Source organism: Antedon bifida, chromosome 8, assembly GCF_963402885.1.
Source record: "Antedon bifida chromosome 8, ecAntBifi1.1, whole genome shotgun sequence".
Classification (NCBI taxonomy): Eukaryota; Metazoa; Echinodermata; class Crinoidea; order Comatulida; family Antedonidae; genus Antedon; species Antedon bifida.
In genome coordinates, this window is record NC_136233.1 from 2,878,812 (window position 1) to 2,894,869 (window position 16,058).

Here is a 16,058-nt window from a genome sequence, read left to right on the forward strand (position 1 = left end):
ATGATGGGAAGGAAATGGGGAAACATTTACCATTTGCTAACACGCAGCATGATGGGAAGAAAATGGGGGAAACATTTACCATTTGCTAACACGCAGCATGATGGGAAGGAAATGGGGGAAACATTTACCATTTGCTAACATGCAGCATGATGGGAAGGAAATGGGGGAAACATTTACCATTTGCTAACACGCAGCATGATGGGAAGAAAATGGGGAAACATTTACCATTTGCTAACACGCAGCATGATGGGAAGGAAATGGGGGAAACATTTACCATTTGCTAACACGCAGCATGATGGGAAGGAAATGGGGAAACATTCAACGTTTGCTCTATTATGAGCAGCACGATGGGAAGTCATCGGGGGCACAATTCACAGTTTGATTTGTTTTTTTTGCATAAAACGATTAAAATAGGCCTATCAAATAATAATAAGAAAACAAATTAGCTAATAAAAATATTAATTAATTTTATATTTCACAAGCATTCATGCGGTAGTATATAATTATAGGCCTAAACCTATTTTGTTACCTTCAAAATGGTTACGTCTAGGAGAGCCATTTTATTTTCCATTTCCAATGAAAGGTTCCCCTATAGTAGTAGACCTAGGCCTACTACAAGCTAGCTAAATACTAAATTGTCTACTAAAAAGTTCTGTCAGGGCGGCGGGGAGAGAGAGGCCAGACGACAGCCTGAGTGAGTGGTGGTGATCTGGACTGGTGGCGCCTGGCTTAGCCTCAACTCAGGCTGGGCTCTCTCTCTCTGCTTGGTAATCTTTTTTTTGTATAAAAAGTTAAACAGCGAATCCGTCATCAATTGGTAACACTTTGATAAAAGAAACTTATGAACAAACTAAACTTCATTCAGATCAGACGATGCAGAGCACAAAGGCCCAGGCCAGGAAAACCAATTCCTACGACACACACATGTCCGAAAGAGAGGGCGCTCTCAATTATTACAAAAAACCGAACAAAATGGCAGCGCAGAAGAAAAATGGACAGAACAAATCACAAATATCGCTGTCGAAAAATGTTAAACAAATGAAGGTGTTAATCCTAACATATAATTAGGCAATATTCTAACTAATACATAATTTATTTAAATTAAATGTTAAAATACGTGAAGTTATTTTACGCTAGGCCGTCTAGTTAGGCCCATCGGCTGGGAACACATGTTCACTCGCCTGCAAATATGGCTTTCAATAACCTATGTGCTGCGTGTCAGATGAGCCTACTGGGGCTAGGCTTTAAAATTAATTATGAGTTAGATATATTGTAGTATTTATACTTTTAATGTTTCTAGGTAATGTATTAATGTAACTGGTTTGAAATTTGTCTTTTTTGTTCGTTTTTGTAGAAGAAAAAAATATACTTTTTAATTTATTAAATTAAATTATTTAAAATTAAATGTTACTACCTACTGTAACCTACTGTAGTGCTACTACTATATAGTCTGTTATTAGTACTTCAACAATGTACAGTATATTGTTTCTAATTATACTTTAAATTTCTCTTTTTATTATTTTAATACAGTTTATGCAAAGAAAATTAGACCGAGACGTAGTAGAAGAATCTAAAGAACAGGACAGACAACATAAAATAGATGATGAGCACTGGGTGTTGGACCTGCCAGAATTACAACACAAAACGTAAGTCCCCATGGAGAAAATAATTGTTCACTGACGACCCATGGTGCGGTATTATGCGGGCATGTGAACAGGTTCCAGCCAAAATCTGTCTCGGCTATTTTGTCTCAATGTCTGGGGCTTTTAGGACTAAACAAACGGTCCCTGAATGTGTTAAAAAGTATTTCCACTCACGCACAACATGATGTGAACATTCACCGTTTACTAATACACAGCATGATGGGAAGGAAACGGGGTTAAAAAGCATTTCCACTCATTTATTATTATTATTAATTCACTGATCAGTGGTGTCCCATATATATATGCTTGCTCTGTCTGTAAAACATATTTTTTATTTATTTTATAAAGATGTAAATATGAAATTGAAGCAAGTTATGTGAAGTGTGAAGATTTAATGTACGGAAGGATGTCATTTAAAGGAATGGATCCAATTATAGAGGTACGTATCAAGTAAGTTTACTCAAACAAAGGCTATCGTGTGAAAGCCATGTATTTCAATATAAAGCTTTGTCTGCACTATCAAACTGTATGGGACAACAAAGTGTGATGTGCCCAAATATGGTAGTGAAATATGGTATTGGTAGTGATATGACATCATGTCCATATATGGGCACATCACATTTTTTGTGTCGCATAAAGTTTGATAGTAAAGACAGAGCTTAAGAATCTACTTCATGTTACTTATTCATGTTTCTATTTATAGAAAATTATGAAAAACAATGAAACGAGGAAAGAGGAGGAGGAAGAAGAAGAAGCGATGATTGATCCTGGAGAGACGATGATAACGGATGAAGAAATGGCAATACAGTACGTTTATTTATTCAATCAATCAAAATTAACATTTATTTCTAAAATGGTGGCGTCACCAATAAAGCAAATGCTTGTGTCAGCGACGCCAAAACAAAACAGACAAAAGCAAACAAAACATATATATATATATATATATAAATCACTAGTGCTGTTCCGCCGTACCACGCCGAGAATGTTAAAGGGTCGCTATCCAATCGAGTTTGAACAATACCATGAAAGCCCCAGTGGTCTAATGGTTAGGACAACTGCATATCAAGCAGACAGTCCGAGTTCGAGTCTTGGTTGGAGCGACTTTTTCTCATTCTCACAGATTTCCTCATCTTTATCGTTTCAAATTAATTAATTAAATTTCAGTATATCACCGGGCGGTTTAGAATTAATGTTCTTTGCCTGATGTGTTTATATATAAATCACAGAAATTAAAATAACAATATATACTTCCCTGAAAAATATCGGAAAGATATAAAATTAGATATGAATTTCTATAAATATTAGATAGCAGTATTATTATAGTCATGGATGTAATTGTGCTGGCTTAAAAAGCCTTGCACCCAGCCTAATTTTAACACAGTATCCAACATACACATACACACGTCTTTTAAAGTAATCCATCGCGTAGCTTAAAGCTTATTTTAAAGCACCCAGCCTAATTTTAACACAGTATCCAACCACAACAATTCTGGATATCTAAAGGTACACCCACCGCTAGCTACCAAAATCCATGTATATTATATTATACAAATAATAAATGTTTATGAGGCCGTTCAATAGTGCGTACTATTGTACACCATGTGACCCACAATCATCCAATCAAATGACAGGAATTTATTTAGGTGTTATATAATAAGCTATATTGAATAATAATGAAAACATTTTTTTAAAAGATATTTGTTATTGTTATTATAGAAGATTTCCCTGTTTTAATAATTTGTTTCAGAAATAAATTTATTTTGAATTATTGTTTTTAATCAAAGCTTCAATAAATGTTAATAATACTTCACTTAATATGGTTACTATTTTTAAATTCAGATATTCAACTCTAGTAAACACAATAGGAAAGAAATTTGCTAAAAAACGAGATATGAGCACTGACAAATCATCAAGTGAGGAGCATGTGAAGAGGAAAAAGAAAAAAGGTTTCTTAAAACCTAACTACTAAATGTATTCAATTATCGAAGTGGAGTAGAAGTTATTATGGAATATAATTGACTCTGAATTATTTGTAAAGCTGTCTACACTATCAAACTTTATGTGATGTGCCCATATATGGACATGATGATGTCATATCACTACCATATTTAGGCATATCACTGCCATATTTGGGCACATTACACTTGTTTGTCAAACTAGTTCGATAGTGTAGACAGAGCTAAAGTTGAGGATGTTTTGTACCTGCCCTGGGCTGGCTGGCACTAGCCCATTATATCAGGACAACTATAAATTACTGTACATTCGACTAGCCTTTTTATTTCCTTTTCTTTTGGCTAGTGTCCACCATGAGTTATGTTCACAAAATATATATTCTACGATGTATAGTGTGGGCTAGTAAAATTCACAGTAGCTAGCCTTTTAAGTAAACCATACCTTAATGTCTGAAACAGCCCATTGAAACCATTTTACTATGAGTGCTATTTTCAGAATCAAGATAAAACACATCCAAACATGATCATTTTTTCACTAAACAGAATTTAACAAAATGAACTTTAATAAATGCTAGTGCTTTAGATAAATTTATTTTTTAATACTATGTATTTTATTTAATTCTGTATTTATACCATAATTGGCATAAACTTATTTCTCAATTATATTTATTGAAATGAATTTAAATATAGTTAAGTTAATATTTTTAGAAACAATTTTGTATTTTCTACATGCCTACCGACACTCATTTTAAGAATAATTTTTAATTAAATATCTTTTATTTTAATTAATTTCGACCTATGCCTAAAGAGAATGTATGGTCTACACTATCACAATGACAAATAAATGTGATGTGCCCATATATGAACATGATGATGTTATATTACTACCATATTTGGGTACATCACACTTCTTTTTGTCAACTAGTTTGATAGTGTAGACAGAGCTTTAGAATATCAAATAATTTTATTATGAAGAAATTTGAAGTACTGAAAAAACCTAGCAGCATAAATAACTAATATAAGGTAAAGCTGTGTGATGTGCCCAAATATGGTAGTGATATGCCCACATATGGTAGTGAAATGACATCATCATGTCCATATATGGGCACATCACATTTTTGTAACATAAAGTTTGATAGTGTAGACAGAGCTTAATAATAAAAGTTTGATACACAAGTTCGACTTGACTTTTGGTCAAAGTGTTGATCTTAAAAATGTACAGCTTTTATAGCAGATATATAAATATACAATCATTTTCGATGGGCACATTTTATCTATATTGCATACACATAGTATCAGGACCAATCATGTTGCAAACAAAATATAATAAATATTCTAAATAATAGTTATACTATTTCGCTTTAAAAATTAACCCATAAAGTTACTTCTCAAATGCAGTATGGTCAAATGTGTTCTGCTCCCTAACAATCATCCATTTGAAAACGAAGAAAGTTTATCTGGTGGTGATAATATAAACTGGACTAGAGATATGCTTTTCCATAATACTAAAAAACCTTACATATGTCCATAAATTAGGCCCATATGTTCTAGTGTATCAAACACCACATTCTCAGAAAATGTATACTAATATTAGCCAAAAACAAGAAAACAATTCTTGCTTAAAATACTCTATAATTCAAGGCTTGAAAAATCAGTTTGTATAACTAAATAGATTTAAATTTGTATCATTTCTTTTATTAATTAAATAAAAAATGTCAGCTGCTCCCTGGATATCCCACAATGCAATGCACCCAAAATCCTACACCTACTGGATGATGTTCCAAGTACTGTTACTGATTGCTACCTACACTAATTTAACCCCTCCCCCATTTCAGCCTCCCCACACCCACCATCATCACATTAACCAATCCAAAAAGGCACCTGATAATGTAACATTTTTATTTTCCTCATTCAAACATCCTGTGTGCTATTCCTGGATAATCCTGCCTTGTTCATTAACCTTTGCCCTCACTCATTCCACGTATCCAGCCTAGTTGATTAACCTTTACCCTCACTCGTTCCACGTATCTCTACGTACAGTTGGACCAAGATCAGGTTTATCAACAAAAGTGACCCTTTCTGCACTTTGATGTTGTTCAAAAATAACAATCTGAAACCATAAATGAATTAGAAAGTTCATCGTTATATATCTAAAGCTCTGTCTACACTATCAAACAAAAAAAGTGTGATGTGGCCAAATATGGTAGTGATATGACATCATCATGTCCATATATAGGCACTTCACATTTTGTTCACATAAAGTTTAATAGAGCTTTAGTGGTTAGACTTTCCGAAAGTCTGTAGATATTGTCTTTAACGTTTTTTATTGTCTCGCACCCTTTATGGGTGCATTTTGATTTTTGTCTGTAATCAGACAAGGGAAACACCAGCTCAAGTATAGGTACGGCATCCCACATGTGCCTAAATGATTCTAAGACCATTTAGTGGTCAACATATTTGAATCTGTGGAATTGATAATACTTCAAACAGTACAAAGATTGTATAATGCAGAAACCTACCTCGTTTCTTCCTGCCTTTAACAATGGGCCTGGAACATAGTATGTTGTTTGTGGTCCCACTTTCCAATACCTTCCAATATTAAAGCCATTTATAAAAACAATGCCTTTTTCCCAACCCTGTTAAAACAAAATATACATTTTAAATTTGTTTTTGGTTGAGTAAACTTGTCTTAACTGTGCAGTAACAACCTCATGAGATAGACAAAGAGAAAATGGATTTTAAAAATATATTTGTAGGGTGGTTAAAATGTTAAGCATGGTGCTTTGAGTGTAACAAATCTATGACAACATTGCTCATGGTATCATCAATAAAACCATTGTCATATTTTCTATTACCAACAAACCTTGTTGCTTTAGACTCTACTAATAGACCTACATATTAAGAGCTAAGAACTGGAGTAAATGGAACTAAATAATAAGAAACCAAGGACAATACGATCTTAGCAGTTTTTAACTAATAAATATACACAAGGCACCCGATTCCCAGTGCTGTATCTCCACATACTATATTTTTCCGAAGTATTATAGGAATATTTGGTAATACAGCACCTCATTTATATCACATGTGGTACCTATATCATGTTAGGTTAAGGGTTGGGTTACTACAAGATGTGATATTGTATTACCAAATATTCCCATGATACTTCGGAAATACCGAGTACCGAGAATTCGCTGCATGAGTGTGCTACTAAACTGTAGTCATGCATTAAGGGTCTTTCACACCTGTTCCGGCACGGCACCGACAAATCAAACGTCAATGTTTCGTATTCACGCGGCTATGCGTATATCAATTGGCGCATTGCCGCGTGCAGTGTCGTGAAAACGAAACATTGACGTTCGATTCGACGGACTAGAACCGTGCCGGAACAGGTGTGAAAGACCCTTTAGCCGAGTACCATACCTTCATGCTTAAGAACGTATCTTTGGGTGTTCTGTGTGCAATATCAAACGTTCCTTTATAAAGAGCTGGTACTTTGATATCGGGATTAAAAGGTTTCCATTTGTCGGAAGCCATCACCCTGTAGAAAATTATGAATTATTAATTTTACAAACATTAAAAAAAAAAAAAAAAATTTAAAAAGAATCACCTAAGATTCGAACACATGATTTTGGAAATGGTAGGAATACATACATTGAAATATATATGGTGTATATTAGTATGATGTAAAGCTCTGTCTACACTATCAAATTTAATGTGACAAAAAAGTGTGATGCTCCCATATATGAACATGATGATGTCATATCATATAGGCACATTTTTTTTGTCAAACTAATTTGATATTATAGACAGAGCTTTATATTATACAAAAATGTGATGTGCCCATATATGGACCTGATGATATCATATCACTACCATATTTGGGCACATCACACTTTGTCAAACTAGTTTGATAGTGTAGACAGAGCTTTATACAAAAATGTGATGTGCCCATATATGGACATGATGTCATAACACTACCATATTTGGGCACATCACACTTATTTGTCAAACTAGTTTGATAGTGTAGACAGAGCTTTATAAAAAAATGTGATGTGCCCATATATGGACACAATGATGGCATATCACTACCATATATGGGCACATCACACAGTTTTGATAGTGTAGACAGCTTAATATAATCAAAACATCTTACCCTTCCATGAATGGTTTTTTAAATTCCAAAGGATAGATGTCCCAGCCAGCTTGTACTTTTCCATTAACTTCAACATCTTTTAATAAACCTGTTTAAAAAAACATATACAAGACTTAAGCTCTGTCTACACTATCAAACCAGTTTGACAAAAAAGTGTGATGTGCCCAAATATGGTACTGATATCCCCAAATATGGTAGTGATATGACATCACCATGTCCATATATGGGCACATCACATTTTCATCAAAGTTTTATAGTGTAGACAAGCCTTTAGAGTTATAAATAAAGTTTATATCAAAATCTGTTTAAATATTATAACTACCAATTAAACTAATTGACATGTTAATTTATTGCAATCTTTGTGACGTTTTACCTTTTCTTTCGCCAGTCATAGTTGTCCCGAAATTAGATCTTCCTTGGTTTTCAACAAGAATATCAAGTGTTATCTCGTTCGCAACTTTTAATTCCTGATTTTAAAAAATAAAGAAACAAATAATATCCTTTTCACATCTGCATAAATTGTTACAACTTGTAACAAGTTTGATTTATTTCATGTTTTCACACACACATATGCAAACCTGGTGAAATCTCGGGAGGAAAGAATAGTTGCGCGCTATTTAATTACTATGATTGGTCAGTCTAGTTAATACCAGGGCAATACCCGCACACGTAGTAAGAACTTGGAACATCTCGAACAAAAACACAAGCCTCCTGTTGGTATGTTTTTCTTCCGAGATTTCATAAGGGAAAAATTGTCTTCACACTATGCAAACCTGGTTACAACTTGTTACATTTTGCAGATGTGAAAAGGGTATTGGAAAACTTAATGTATTTCATCTGCACTAAAAAGTTTATGGCAATATACTATTTTTTTTTCCTTTCCTTGGAAAATCCAAGAAACAATATACAATATATATGACCTTTGGCCCAAACAGTATACAATATAACAGATAAATAAATAACACTAGTCCTGGCCCAGCCCATTTAAGCAGGCTGTAAAAAAGCAAAGAATACCTTTTTTACTTCGAGGTTGAGAAATGGTACCGAGTTAGTACCTGTTCGTGAGACAACACCAGCTGGGTGTCCACCTAAAAATACCTAATAAAAAACAAGCAATAAACTTAAAAATAAAAAAAATGACAACAAAATATACAAATACAATATATTATTTTTCAGTTATTACTGAATATCCTCTGGTTTAATCCCATCCCACTAGAACACGAAATTGTGCCGACTTTTGGGGGTGAGACTATACCCGAGAAAGCCTGGTTGAGGAAAAAATGTTTGGCAAGTATTTCTTGTAAAAACTCATCAGAACAGTCTATACCAAGGCCTACTGTACAACCAAACCAAAAGTCAATACTGGGACTATACCTTGTGAAATCAGATATAAAGTAGGGGTGGGATTATATCCGAGGATATATACACAATGCTACAACAATGTAAATTAAGAAAAACTACCTGAGCTCTATCGTGTGGTTTTTGGACAAAATCCAGTTTGCTGGCTGATGATGCGATTCTTGTCCTGTACAAAATGTACCCATACCCTTGGCCCCCATTATTGTTAATGGGTAGCATTTCCATCGACATAACTTTATCAGATTGAAAAGGCGCCTGTATAAAGAGACAGTGTTTATAATTTGGTTTAACACAGAGAAACAACATGTCCTGATTGTCTTTACGGTTGAAGATAAGATACTGAAATATAACGTCAGTGGCGTGACGGCTATGAGCGGTCACTGGCTAAACCCAGGTAAAAACAGGCATTAAAATATGTCAAAAAAGGCCAAAAAAAAACGCCAGGCCTTGGAGGGCCACTTAGGGTTCCTAAACCAGGGGTCTCTGCGTTACGCCACTGTATAATGTCAGATTATATATCAAACAATGAGGTATTGTGTTTATACTTACACCAACAAGAGTCAATGTGTCCTCTAACAAGATATAATGCGTCATGGATACGTCACCATAGGCAATTTTAGCAGAAACTGGAACATTCGGCAAATTGCCTGGAACTATTTAGAAGATAATATACAATTAACCAATACTATACATAAAATGCAAATTTTTTGAAAAAAACTACTAATGAAACAATATAGTCTATTATTTTATTTGTTTCTTTAACATTACTGTAGTTACATCATAACATTACTGCAGTAATTGAGGTAGGTTGAGGAGGATAATACTTTTTAAACACTTTATAACTACATACCAACTCCTTTAGTTTCTTCTTTTAGGAGTTGTTTAATCTTAAAGAATTTTTCGGTTGCATCACCAGATTCTGATAGTGGGGCATCATAATCTGAAATAAAAAATAAATAAATAAGTTTTGATTTGTATATGTGAATGTATTTACCCAAATATAGTATGGACGTGACCATAGATGTTCATAATATGCACCTTTTTTTTCAATGGCGCTCAAATAAATGTACGAATGTGTACAAACCATAGCTTGTTACATCTGGTTGGTAGACCTGATGATGGATATTGGCACCATTCCAGAACCCAAAGTTTGTCCCGCCATGAAACATATAGAAGTTGATAGACGCTCCAGCTTTTAGAACTTCACTTACAGCTGGAATAAGTCCTGTAAAATTAAAAACCTCAAAATGAAAATAAATTCATTCAGGGATGAAAAAAAAAACATAATATGGTCAGTCATTGGGGGGGGGGGGGGAGAATAAAGTACTACCTTGTGAGGGATATGTGTGGTGTTGTTCTGTCCAATGGTCAAACCATCCAGGCCAGAATTCCATCACCATTAATGGTTTATCATCACCCTGATAAAGAAAACAATATCATTAAACAATATTATCACTAAACAATATTATCATTAAACATTATTATCATTAAACATTATTATCATTAAACAATATTATCATAAACATTATTATCATTAAATATTATTATCATTAAACATTAGTATCATTAAACATTATTATCATTAAACATTATTATCATTAAACATTATTATCATTAAACATTATTATCATAAAACATTATTATCATTAAACATTATTATCATTAAACATTATTATCATAAACATTATTATCATTAAACATTATTATCATTAAACATTATTATCATTAAACAATATTATCATTAAACATTATTATCAATAAATATTATTATCATAAACGTTATCATTAAACATTATTATCATTAAACATTGTTATCATTAAACATTATTATCATAAACATTATTATCATTAAACATTATTATCATAAACATTATTATCATTAAACATTGTTATCATTAAACATTATTATCATAAACATTATTATCATTAAACATTATCATGACCTGACCTAACCTATGACCTGACCTAACCTGTATTTTCTTGATATTTGTAAAATGTTTTTCTGCATCTTTTTGGAAATTACCGGTCATCAGAGCTGAAAAAAAAGAAGAGACAACTGATATTGAATACTGTAAATAACATATATGAATAAAAAAAACATATACAAGACTTAAACTCTGTCTACACCATCAAACTAGTTCAACAACAAATATGTTCCCAAATATGGTAGTGGTATGCCCAAATATGGTAGTGATATGACATCATCATGTCCATGTGCACATCACATTTTTTTTGTCACATAAAGTTTGATAGTGTAGACAGAGCTTCAATATAGGTTCTACTGTATTAGTTTAACATTCAGATATGACATACTGTAAAGCTAAGTCTACACTATCAAACTAGTTTGACAAAAAAAGTGTGATGTACCTAAATATGGTAGTGATATGACATCATCATGTCCATACATGGGCACATCACATTTTTTTGTCACATAAAGTTTGATAGTGTTGACAAAGCTTTAGAGGTATTTTTCATCAACTACTAACCTCCTGGTACAGACCCTTGCTTAAGGAGTTCCGTGGCATCAGATGTCACCAGTAGCTCCTTAATCCCTCTTGTGATTAATGTCTGTCAAAATATTAAAAAGGCAAAATGAAATAAATAAAGATAGATAAAATTAAAATGGATGCAATTTTTTTTTCGGAATAAAATTGAAATTATGAGGAAATAGTTTTTAATTTTAAAGTTGTAATGCCGGAAGTATTGTAATAAAATATGCCTACAATGTTCAATGTTTCCTAAACGGAAACAGGAAATCACGTTTAAAGCTCTGTCTACACTATCAAACTTATGTAACAAAAAATGTGATGTGCCCATATATAGACATGATGATGTCATACCAATACCATACTTGGGTATATGGCTACCATATTTGGGCACATCAAACTTTTTTTGTCAAACTCGTGTGATAGTGTAGGCAGAGTTTTATATCAAATAAATGTTACTGTTCCTTACATCCTTAATCGCTGTCATGTAACTAACATCAGATCCAAAATGGCCGTATTCATTCTCAACTTGGACAGCAATAATAGGCCCACCAAGATGATACTAAACAAAAGAAAAAACATGTTTCTTTACCATCAATCATATACTTTTTTTTAAAAAAGAAACATTAATTATATTATAATCATGATGATGTGTGTTATAATCAGTTCTTCAAGTATTAGGACGCTCTCAGTTTGCGAAGACCAACAAGTCCTTGTCTTGCGTTCTAGTGAGAACAAAGCTTAATATCATGTTAATTCATTGTGCGCATGAGGAAACTTGGTAAATGCTTATCGTAAGCTCTGTCTACACAATCAAACTAGTGTGACAAAAAAAGTGTGACGTACCCAAATATGGTAGTGATAATATATGCCCAAATATAGTATATGACATCATCACATTTTTTGTCACATAAAATTTGATAGTGTGGACAGAGCTTAACAAAATTCAAATTTTGGTGGTTATTAGGTCCAGGCATCGATTCATAACACATGCACTTTTTTCTATTACAGTTAAAATTATGCCAACTAAACCAACAATACAGAGTCATAAAAACATGGTATGGAAATAAGAAGTCAATCAAATAAATATGATACAATAATAATCAGACTTCTCTATAATTTTTCTATCTGTCTACAATTCTTAATAATAATAGTTCATTCTTATTTATATAGCGCTAATAAGCAAACTCTCAATGTGCTGCACATTATTACCCCGGTCATTTTTTGGATCAAACACGTATGGAAACATGCCCCCATAATAATGCAGCTAGTAATCAGCGCAAAGCTGTAACCGGGTACCCATTTTATACACCTGGGTGGAGAGAGGCAAATAAGTAAAGTGTCTTTCCTAAGGACACAAGCAATGCGGCGAGAGTTGGATTCGGACCACAATCTCATGATCAGTAATCCAACACAAGCCCAATACACTGTGCCACACGCCCTCACAATGTAAAGAATTGTATACAGATAGTTATTGTAAAATCAGACGAAAACATTATTCGAAGAAAATTTTTATATGTTTCCAGATGTCACTATTTACTGTACCTGGTAAGGTCTCACAAGTGGGAGGAGCCTATCAAAGTAATTTTCAACAGCATCTAAAAATAGTGGATACGTTGATCTTATTTTCATATCTGGGTCATGCAAAAGCCAGCTGAAAAGGAAGATGTATAAAGTATTAATTATTATATTTATGTTTGCTTTCATACAACACAAAGATTTTAACAATTTTAATCAATAAATTAAATTTCTTTTTAATGTTAAATATATTCACAACTCTTTCTTTCAAATTTTAAATAATATGTACAAAAATTATCTTAAATAATTTATAAATCTATATTACTTGTCTTTTTACCTTGTTAAAAATATGTGTTAGAGAAAAAAATATTATAATATCTTCATTATAGGAAGTCTGTTGTTTTGGAGTTTCTGCTTTTGTAATTTATTTAAAGATGTATTGTCCCTTTGACTAATTCCAAAAAAATAAAAAATAACAGATTTCGAAAAAAGGTGGGTCATTTTGAAGTATGTTAATAGTTATTAACTATCACCAAAAATTTGTTGGAAAAAAAAACATTTAACTGAAATACAGACGTTTTTTTGTTAAAAAAATAACTTTGACTTCCAGTCAAAGTTTTCGATCAAAACATATCCCATAATGAAACGCGCTTGTTTGGCTACTCTGTATGCATTATCATAAAACTTCCTCACGATCTGTGTGAAAATACCTTCTCAACCGTGACGAGTTGTAAACAATCCTAATTAGCATATGCATAATGTGTACTCGTGGTTTGTAATCTTTGTTTACTTTCGCTCGCGACGATTTTCCAGATGAAATGTAATCAAACTAATTTACCTGTTAATTACGTAAACTTGTTGCTTTTGGCTCGAATTTTCGACTTACAGTGAATAACTTTAATATTACTTTGATATGGCCAATTTAAATTTAGAATATTTTGACTTTCATTTTTTTGTGTTTCAAGGGACAATACATCTTTAAGGAACAGTATTAGTAAAGTGAAATAAAATGAAACTAAATTATAAAAAAAAGAACATTTACGTACCTAGGTAAGCCACCAAATTCCCACTCACCACAGATATATGGACCAGGTCTAAGAATGACATAGAAATCTAATTCCATTGCGAGACGTAGAAAAGCACTGGGAAAAAAAATATTATGAAAGTTATAAGAGTAATTGAAAATACTAAATATTCGGTAATCAAAATAAGACATAATCCTAATTAATAATAATAATATTGAACATTTATAAAGCGCTCTTTCCTGGAGTCTCACAGCGTAACATGAAAGAATAACTATTGAAATAGGTGAGTTTTCAAGAAACGGGGATGGAGTGTAACGGATGACTATTTAAAAAATACAGTGAGAATTTTAACTATGCATGAAAACATTTTTTGTCCTTGTTTTTAAGCATTTATGACAATCTTGATGTATTTTAAAAATTAATCATGCTTTAACATTTTCAAAAACTGTACCTTGTTTAAGGCAACTTTACACAGACGAGCGGTAACGGTAAGCGGAAAACCGCGTAGCTTGTCCATATAGAATCTGTATCTATCCCGAGCGGAAACCGCCTGCCCGCATTGTTTGTACAATAAGGAATAACATACTGTAGATTCTATATTTGTATTACCGTTATCGCTTGTCTGTGTAAATTTATTTACATGCAGCTATTATGCAGCTGTTTACTACCTCCTGTTTTATAAAATTTGCTGTTTGAATAATAATTTAATTTTAACAAAATGTTACAATAACTTTGAGAAATCGAAACGTCTGTTGACAAATGCTTTTGTTTATTGCTTTTTTAATGTCTTTTAGCAGGTTTAATATAAAACATCATTAACACAAATATTATTACAAAAGATATACATTTATATATTGATAATAATTAGCATAAACACTAAGAGACTTACACAATATCCAGAATGCCTTTAAAATCAAATTCACCTCGTACTTCTTCATGCATATTCCATGGAACGTAACTATAAATAGAATTTAAATGTGAAAATAAAAAGCTCCCAGTTTCAATAGACATATAATCGATAGAGATAAAAGTCATTTGAATAAAATAGTAATATGTACTTCTTGCTGTAAGTTGATTAATCAAATTTGGTCGTACATACATTACCTGGCTGTGCAGTTATGCAGTATTATATTTTGAATTTATTATACATTATTTATTTCTTTGCACAAATTGTGAAAATCATACTCAACAAGAAAAAAGTAAATGTAAAAAAAAAATAATAGAAAATTCTTATATTATTTTTTTCATTTATTCAACTTCTCACTAACACTGTTAGTGAAGCATCGGGACCAACATGTGGTAAACACCTCTAAAAACGGTCCAGTCCCAATTACATTATATCAATTAAATAAATAATAGAAAATTATTAATATTTTATCAATTAATAATATTAAATTAGTTATTCTTACGTTGTAATTGTGTTGAGGCCGCATGCCTTCATCTTCATCATTCTGTCCCTCCAGTATTCAGGCACAACCCTAAAATAATGCAGGCTACCTCCAAGAAGCAAGACATTTTTACCATTAATGGTGAATTGTCTTCCTGTATTTTGTAAGGACGGTGGATTGATGTTTCGTGCAACTGGGCCAGCCACGCGCTGTGCTTCTTCAATGTGATACTCCCTTCTCTCCCAAAGCCAAAATAAGAGGCCTACAATTGCAAGAGTTACACAGAGCCATCGCAATACGTGGACAGGTCTAAGTGACACCCTCGACATTTTGAAAGATGACTTTATCATGGTCTGATGCACACACAATACCAAAGGTACTTTATAAAATACAATAGACGAAAACAAGGGTACAATATTCTTTTTATTTGGATGAAAAGGTCTAGCTACATCGCCGCCGTTGCTGTTTGATCGATAAATCGCGTGTTGTGTGTTTGCTCGCTCAAGCGTGTTACACAAGTTAAAGGTCTTCGAT

The 16,058-nt window shown here is 32.7% G+C and overlaps 3 protein-coding genes across 4 annotated transcripts in view; 1 reads left to right on the forward strand and 2 right to left on the reverse strand.

Annotated features, from left to right (window-relative positions):
• Positions 1-857, reverse strand: part of LOC144850128 (uncharacterized) — a 30,657-nt gene extending 29,800 nt beyond the window's left edge. For both annotated transcript variants that reach the window (XM_078707333.1, XM_078707332.1), the window contains exon 1: positions 530-857. In XM_078707333.1, coding sequence (XP_078563459.1) covers positions 530-571 — 42 coding nt within the window. In that variant the 5' untranslated portion in view covers positions 572-857. The remainder of the gene's footprint in view (positions 1-529) is intronic.
• On the forward strand, positions 808-3,623 carry LOC144850139 (M-phase phosphoprotein 6-like). Its single transcript, XM_078707347.1, has 5 exons — positions 808-1,044; positions 1,531-1,646; positions 1,992-2,082; positions 2,347-2,450; positions 3,483-3,623. The coding sequence occupies exons 1-5, from the start codon at positions 874-876 to the stop codon at positions 3,610-3,612; spliced, it is 612 nt and encodes a 203-aa protein (XP_078563473.1). The 5' UTR covers positions 808-873; the 3' UTR covers positions 3,613-3,623.
• LOC144850133 (beta-galactosidase-1-like protein 2) lies at positions 2,447-15,991 on the reverse strand. The gene is made up of 19 exons (XM_078707340.1): positions 15,546-15,991; positions 15,026-15,094; positions 14,158-14,253; positions 13,139-13,247; positions 12,063-12,155; positions 11,594-11,675; positions 11,078-11,142; positions 10,438-10,525; positions 10,192-10,332; positions 9,958-10,047; positions 9,657-9,760; positions 9,210-9,362; positions 8,763-8,846; positions 8,122-8,215; positions 7,749-7,836; positions 7,016-7,133; positions 6,115-6,231; positions 5,599-5,705; positions 2,447-5,555 (listed from the first exon to the last, which is right to left on the reverse strand). The coding sequence occupies exons 1-18, from the start codon at positions 15,872-15,874 to the stop codon at positions 5,607-5,609; spliced, it is 2,019 nt and encodes a 672-aa protein (XP_078563466.1). The 5' UTR covers positions 15,875-15,991; the 3' UTR covers positions 2,447-5,555; positions 5,599-5,606.
• Between the last annotated feature and the right edge of the window lie 67 nt (positions 15,992-16,058).